The following is a 7,992-nucleotide window of genomic DNA, read 5'->3' on the forward strand; positions in this document are numbered from 1 at the left end:
GAAAACAGATGATGTGATAACATTTAGAGCTGTAACTAGCAACTGTTTGTTGGTTTAGCAATTTAGGGGGACACAATTTACCTGATTCAGAGCTACCTGAAAAAGGCTGGACATTTTTACTCATTAGCATAACACATCATCTTACAGGTTCCACCTGCTATGTGATATAACCTTATTGGCAAAGATTCCCCTATGGTAAAATGAAACCTTAAGTTCCCCAAAAGGATAAAGAACTTAATTAATATTCAATATGTGCTTTACAAGAGTTAAGTTATATTAAATAGTTCTTGAGCAACCAGTCTTAATGGATGTATCCAGAGTACAAAAGCATTTAAAAAAGGAAAACTCTCACTTACTTGCTGCTTGTGTGAGTCACTGAAATTCCCATACCAGTGTAATGGATATTTGAATAAAAGTAAAAGATGGTGTTTTAGTTGGTTGCAGATCAAGCTGGATTGAGATATGCTGTTTGCCCTCACAATTCTGTCCCAGAAAACAGACCCAACATGCATTTAATTTTCACCACAACACTACAAGAGAGTTATTTTTACCTGATTTTTTTATATTAGAAAATAAGCTTCAGAGACTTACAGTAGTAGGCCAAAGATATACAGCTTGCAAGTATTTAAATGATAATCAATCCCAGGCTTTTGATTCCAAAGACCATGATCATTCCTGCGTATGCTGCTAAAAGATAAAGTTAGAACTAAGAAAAAAAAAAAAAAAAGATCAATGCATTCAGTGATCAGAAGTGCTTGGTCACCTTTGAGAGACCAGTTATACTAAGCAGAAAGGGCTAGTGAAACAAAGATTCTTTTATAGAAAGAAATCATCATTGATCCCAAATGTGTAACATAAGGATGAACCAGTTTCTCTTCCATTTGAATTCTTCTTTATTGTTTGAAAAATATTTCATTGTATTTGCAACCAATGAAGCAACACCCTAAGATAAAGTGACCTTCTTTACAGAGTTAATATCCAGTAGAAGAGTAGAGGACTTCTAGAAGGACAACTAGACCAAAATTCTGCAAATAGTCTCAAGTTTGAATTCTAAAGGCATTAAGCATGAAACAAATGAACCTGAAAAATGTCAAGACAAGCTGTGTGGGTTATGAAGACAACATGGATCCAGACAAGATTTGCAGAATCAAATATAAGCAAAGTAGTTGAGGGATATTGTCTACAGAAGGAGGAAGTGATCACATTGGAAAAAATAATCATAGGCTAAATGTATTAAAGATGGTAGTCCTAGAAGCCACATGGAAATGATTCAGGTACCATAACTCTGGAATCATTTGGAGGCTCGCAAGCAGAAAATAGCAAATGTCTTCAGCTTTAATTAATCTATATATATCTGAGCTCTGCTGCCATATTCTAATAAGCCACAGCTCCAGTCGGCCAGTTCTGCTCCCAGGGTGTCCTTTCTGTTCCCAGGACATCTGATACAGAATTCAAAGGCTTTACCTTACCTATTTAGATTGCAGCTGGAAGCTTTTATGATTCTAATCTCTGCCATAGCTGGCCAGGACCACTAGAACCTGAAAAGACTGCTTTTAGGCTCTGCATGCTGGGCGAATTTGGTAAGTTTCTCAAATTCCATTTATATCATCTATGGAATGGGAGTTGTGAGAGATACCAGTGCTGAACATGTAATAGGTGCTTGCTAAATATTTTTGAATGAATAGTTGCACAAATAATTTAATAAGGCTTTGTGTAAAGCAAACAGCACAATGCCTCCTGCTTATGAAGTGCTCAATTAACGAAAGCTGTTAATTTTACTATTTTAAATAGCACAATGCAGGAATAAAATAGGCATTTTATGACAATAGTTACAAAATAGAGCAAGCCTCAGCTCAGCAGTTTTTAAATCATAAAAAAAGAAGAAATACTCATTTATTTGAAAGTAGAAAGGAAGGCATTATATGGAAATCTGATTTTGTATCCAAAATATACATGTTTTTATTTCATAATTTATGTATATCTGCCTATAGATGCATGTTTTTCTCTAATTCTCATGTGAATAACACAAATTTAGAGCTAGAATGAATCTGGGAATGGTTAATCAGGTATAATCCCTCCACATTTCCCAAGAAGTTGAGGATAAAGATACTGAATAACTTTCCTTATGTTGCATGGCCAGCTAGAGTTTTCTTCTAAATAAGTCTACATATTACAGCTGCTCACTAGGCTTGTGTAGTTGATAACACGTTTCACCTTTCAAATATTCCAATCCAATGAAACTGCCATTAATTCAGTGGTCCTAAAATCAACTGAAAATATCTCTGGCCTATGCTTTGATGAATATGGCCTGATGCATTTTCAAAGTGATTCTTTGTGATTATGTTCTTAGGGATTATATTGGGTACACAACACCATTCTCTCAAAGATTGAGAAACTGTATTGTCCATTTGGCTGACAAGAAGTCATTTTAAATGTTTCATAACAAGAAATTTAAAAGGAGTATTTTGAATCCAAAGGCTTTTCAATAAGAGTTCAGTGATAAGTGAATGAAAAGAGAAGCTGTGAATAGGCGACATGTAGGATAAAGAAAAATCAGGTAAGAAAAATATATCTGAGGATCTTGAAAGAATAATTTTACTTTTTGAAAACACTATTTTGTTGATGTCTTTAACATGAAAATCACTGAAATATCTGTCATTTTAGTGGTCTACATTGACAACTCAAAGTGGTCCCTTGCTAATATTTTTACTTACATTTCTCCCATCAACCCCCACCATGAAATCTGTAATTTGCATCTTTCCCTGAATTGGTTTTTTCCAAGATGTAATATAGTGCGATGGATAGAATCTTGGTTGTAGTAAATAGAAAAAACATGTTTTTTCATGGACATAATCTGAGTGCATTCCCTAGCACTGCCATTTACTATGAAACAATAACAGGTTATATAAATGCAAGTTGGCAGGAATAGCTGCCACAATGATTATTACTGTCTATGAATTTTAACAGCCCTTATGAATATATACCTTCTCTTCTTAACTTGGACTGCCCTGTCCAGTCTTCTACCACTTACTGATTTTTACAAGAGAGATAAAACAGAAAAGATGTTTCAAACACATGTAATAAGTATATCTGAGGTCTGAGAGAAACTTCTGCCCTGAATCTTTTCTTTCATTATTGCTCAATGGGTTGCAAAGGATAAACTTGTTGGAAAAGAGAAAGATTCCCTCACCTTTATTCTGTGAAACTCAGAGTCTAAAGATATTAAGTCATTACATGAATATTTACTGAGGACTTGGCTTACATTGATCCTGTGCTGAGTGCAAGGTATGAGTTGATAAAAGAGAGGATTCTTGTTTCAAGAATCCTATTGTTCCTGTGAAATTTAGGTATATAAAGCAGGTAGTACTTATAGTGATTGTATGGACAAAATCAGTGCCTTTGTTTTCCTGAGCAGATATGACAAATACCACACAATGGGTTGCCCTAAACAAAGGAAATTTATTGTCCCACAGTTTTGAGGTCAGGAGAAGTACAAAACTGAAGCATCGCTCAGGTTTCAGAAGTCCGTCCTGGGAGGAGGTGGTGGCGAGCGGTTCTGCGGCCCAGAAAAATCCTGCAAAAATGTCTCTGTATCCATCTCTTGAAGACCTGAAAGTAGACAAAGTAATTCAGGCTCAAGCTGCCTTTTCTGCAAACCCTGCCAACCCAGCAATTTTGTCAGAAGCTTCTGCTCCCATTGCTCAAGATGGAAGTCTCTATCCTAAACTGTATCCGGAGCTCTCTCAGTACATGGGCCTGAGTCTAAATGAAGACGAAGTACGTGCAAATATGGTCATGGTCCTTGGAGAACCAGTGCAGGGGTTGGTTGTAAGACCTTCCAGTGTGAACTATATGGTGGCTCCTGTAACTGGTAATGATGTTGGAATTCGAAGAGCAGAAATTAAGCAAGGGATTCGTGAAGTTATTTTGTGTAAGGATCAAGATGGAAAAATTGGCCTCAGACTTAAATCAGTAGATAATGGTGTATTTATCCAGCTAGTCCAAGCTAATTCTCCAGCATCATTGGTTGGTCTGAGATTTGGGGATCAAGTACTCCAGATTAACGGTGAAAACTGTGCAGGCTGGAGCTCTGATAAAGCACACAAAGTGCTCAAACAGGCTTTTGGAGAAAAGATTACTATGACTATTCGTGACAGGCCCTTTGAACGGACTATTACCATGCATAAGGATAGTTCTGGACATGTTGGCTTTATATTCAAAAATGGAAAAATAACATCCATAGTGAAAGACAGCTCTGCAGCCAGAAACGGTCTTCTCACAGAACACAACATCTGTGAAATCAATGGACAGAACGTCATTGGTTTGAAGGACTCTCAAACTGCAGACATACTCTCAACATCTGGGACTGTAGTTACTATTACAATCATGCCAGCTTTTATCTTTGAACATATTATTAAACGGATGGCACCAAGCATTATGAAAAGCCTGATGGATCACACCATTCCTGAAGTTTAAAGGTCAAGTCATAATGGAAACTTAGCTGAACTACTCCACTGCAGTTTACTTCTTCAGCAACTTCTGTATTATGCACATAAAGCTTTCCAGGAGCCAAGGAGCATATGCTGCATGGAGATCTCTCTGTCTTACATATGGCTGGGAATCTTACTGTAAGATCTGATATCTTGTTCATACTTCAAGATAGTTGTAGCCTTATCCTGGTTTTACAGATGTGAAACTTTCAAAAGATGTACAGACTTTCATAGAATAGTTTATCTACTGGAAACTTGATGCTTTGTACAAGCCATTAAGATGATGATAGGCTCTTCCTTTTGTGTTCGAACCAGTCACCTTTATATAGTGAGTCCTGATCCTATTACTTTATACTTTATTTCTGTGTTGCCATATTATACTTAGAATGATTGCCTTTGATAATTTTTTTCCTAGTTCTGTTTATCTGGGTATGTGTGTGTTTGTAAGACGCTAATTAAGTAAACTGGTTTCATTCCATTTACAGTATGTGTAAATTGCAAAAGATTGTGGTGATTAACTACCTTCACTTAATATGCTTGGACTGGCACCTTAATCATGTTAATTAAGCATCTAGAATAAAAGCCAAAATATAATTAATTGCTGCCTTTATAAAACACAAAATGTAATGGAAACATACACTAACCCATAACAATTTCATGGTACTTATATAGCTATTTAGTTCTAGTCATTGCATAATTCTTCTTCTAAAACTTATCTTACTTTGAGAAACATCCTTTGAGAAACATCCTTATGTTAACCATTATATAAACTAGCTACTTTGGAATTGTCTTAGAATGTTGTCATTGTTGCATTCCTGACTCCTCTCTGCATACAAAATGGCAGTGACGATTTTGTTTTTATGCTTATTCTGATTATACATGTAGAAATAAAAGTTAAAATTTCAAAAAAAAAAAAAAAAAAAAAAAACTGAAGCATCAACAAGGCAATGCTTTCTTCCCAAAGTGGGTAACTTTCTGGTGTTGGCTGCCAGGAATCCTTGCCTCGGGTCATACAGCAATGTCCTCTCCTTTCTCTTCTGGATTCCATTGATTTCTGGCTTCCAGCTCCTCCCCGTGGCTTTTTCACACTATGTCTGAATTTCTCACAAAGTACTCCAGTAATCCATGTTAAGACCAAACCTCATACACATGGGCCATACCTTAACTAAATATAACATGTTCAAAAGATCCTATTTATAATTGGTTCACACCCATGGAAATGTGGATCAAGATAAATAGCATGTCAAACTGGGGTACATAATTCAATCTACCATAATCTGTAAGAACTTTGACGGAGTGCTCAAATATGGCTGGGATATCAGGGAAAGGTTCCCCAAAGGGATGGCACTGAAGATGGTATCAGGATTTTCCACAGAGACAAGAATGGGAGAATATTCCCAGTAAATATAACAATATGGACAAAAACATGTATGACAGTATATGGTATGTAAGGGAAATTACAATAAATATGCATGCTTTGGTTATACAGTATTAAAGGGGAAATATTAGAGGTTTAGGTCAGATTGGCAGGCAATCCTTAGATTATAAAAGTCCACGCTAAAGGTTTGGGGTTTTAGCTTATAGGAAATGGAGAACCATTGAAATTATACTAGAGGAATCATAGAATCTTATTGAATTATGTAAGTCACCTATCAAGCTTTGTATAGGAAGAACTAGATTGAAGGGAACAGGTGGCTGCATTGCCAGTCAAAAGGCCTTTGCAATTGTCCAGGTAAGCACTGATGTGGGCTTGGGATTCAAGCAGCAATCAAAGAGGTTGTTTTAGAGGCATTGCTGGCATGAGTTTAGTAATTTTCAAAAGAAGTGAAAGGAAAGGAGTCTGATGACAGATAAAATTTACAGATTGGGAAACTGAGTGATTAGAATTGCTATTTAAAAAAATCAAAAGGCAAAAATTGAAACAGAAATGGGTAAAATGAATTAATTTGAAAGATTTTGCATTTAAGGAAGTTTTAGGAACATCAAGGTAACATATACCATGGTCAGCTTAAAGATATAGATCCAGCATAAAGATGTGACTGGTAAAAGATTTCACAAATGGATTTTGTCATCATATTTGCATTTTAATTCCTATTTTCAGGGGAGAGAATAGACTGACGGCAGAGTGCGAAAGGGATGTAAAGGGTTATTGTCAACCATTTGACAGACAGACGTCACTTCAAGTGGTAGTAGCAGTGGAAATGGAGAAAACTGGGAAGATTTTAGAGGAAATAAGCTGTCAGAGGAGCAGTTTTCAGTTTCTGTTCTGCTAATAAATTTGAAAGAGAGAGAGCTTAGTGACAATATCCAGATTGCTGCCTTAGGAGGTTTTTGGGCAGAGTATGTTATCATAGAGGTGGGCAGTACAGGAGAGGGAGAAGTTATTAGTTGGAACTTTTAGTTCCAAGTAACAGAAATCCCCCTTCAAATTAGCTTAAAAGAATCAAAAAGACAATACATTAGAGATACAATGAAGCAGTTCACAAAAGGAAAGAAAAGCTATTGGAAACCGGGTGGCTCTGGGACACATCAGAGTTAGATCTGGGGATTTAGACATTGTCATCTCATTTGTATATTAATTCCTGCTTTATTCTCTCTCACTGATTATGGCTTTTCTTAATGCAGTTAAGAAAATGGCTTCTGGCCAGCTCAGATTGGAATATTTCTACTTCAATGATTCGAGAGAAAAGGTATTTCCCACTCCTAACTTCTGAATGAACCAGCTTTGGTCACATGCCTATTACTTGAACACATTTCTGGAACCAATTATGAATAGGCCTGCATAGGTTAAGTGACCACATATTATTGGGGGTGAAGGGTGTGTGGTACAGAGTTTAGCAGGGGAATGGATGTTGGATAGATAAAACCAAAGAATGTCAGCTGAAGGAGGCTGGTGAAATGGATGTCATGTATTCTGATCAAGAAATACTGAAAACAGTGATATTTTAGCAGAATTGTTTAGTGATAAGTTGAATAAACTGGAAATAAATGCAGAGTTTTTCTTAAGAAAAGAAATTGGCTCAAGATATAGTACCCTGAATGCTCTTCTCTTATCACTGATGGTTTCTTAGTAGTGAAGGACCATAGAACTCTGCATTTCAAGGGTGACTCTCTCAGTTGGGTGTTAAAAGGATTGTATTAGGCAACAAACTGAGGCAAAATGAGGAAATATTAGGATGTTTCTCAGGGAGCTTTTCAGTAGGCAGCGGAACTTGCAAATTCGTATCTTTAATGGCTATCTCCCAGAATCCTGTCCCAAAATGGGAAGTCACATGCAGGTAAGGTTCTGAAATACGCCTTCAAGAAACCCCTTTTGTTTCCACATCACATGAAGCCAGGAAAAGAAGACATGTTCTTTCTGAGGATACACTAAAGCAGTCTATAAAGTGCTAAATTTTCCATGAAATTTGACAAGTTTCTTTTCTTCTACTTTCATTTACAAGACCCACAATTCATCATTTGGACAGGTGTCTTTGCTCTTCCTTTTATCCCAACATTAAAA

General features: G+C 36.5%; 1 protein-coding gene across 1 annotated transcript; it reads left to right on the plus strand.

Annotated features, from left to right (window-relative positions):
* The first annotated feature begins 3,515 nt into the window (after window positions 1–3,515).
* Window positions 3,516–4,949, plus strand: LOC119536199 (syntenin-1). Its single transcript, XM_037838903.1, has one exon. It carries the CDS (start codon window positions 3,583–3,585, stop codon window positions 4,474–4,476), a length of 894 nt encoding a protein of 297 aa, XP_037694831.1. The 5' UTR covers window positions 3,516–3,582; the 3' UTR covers window positions 4,477–4,949.
* The last annotated feature ends 3,043 nt before the right edge of the window (window positions 4,950–7,992 follow it).

The sequence above is a fragment of the Choloepus didactylus genome, chromosome 6 (assembly GCF_015220235.1).
Source record: "Choloepus didactylus isolate mChoDid1 chromosome 6, mChoDid1.pri, whole genome shotgun sequence".
Taxonomy (NCBI): Eukaryota; Metazoa; Chordata; class Mammalia; order Pilosa; family Megalonychidae; genus Choloepus; species Choloepus didactylus.

Excerpts from the sequence above, each read along its gene's own strand:
- LOC119536199 (XM_037838903.1), top strand. The coding sequence starts at position 3,583 with ATGTCTCTGTATCCATCTCTTGAAGACCTGAAAGTAGACAAAGTAATT.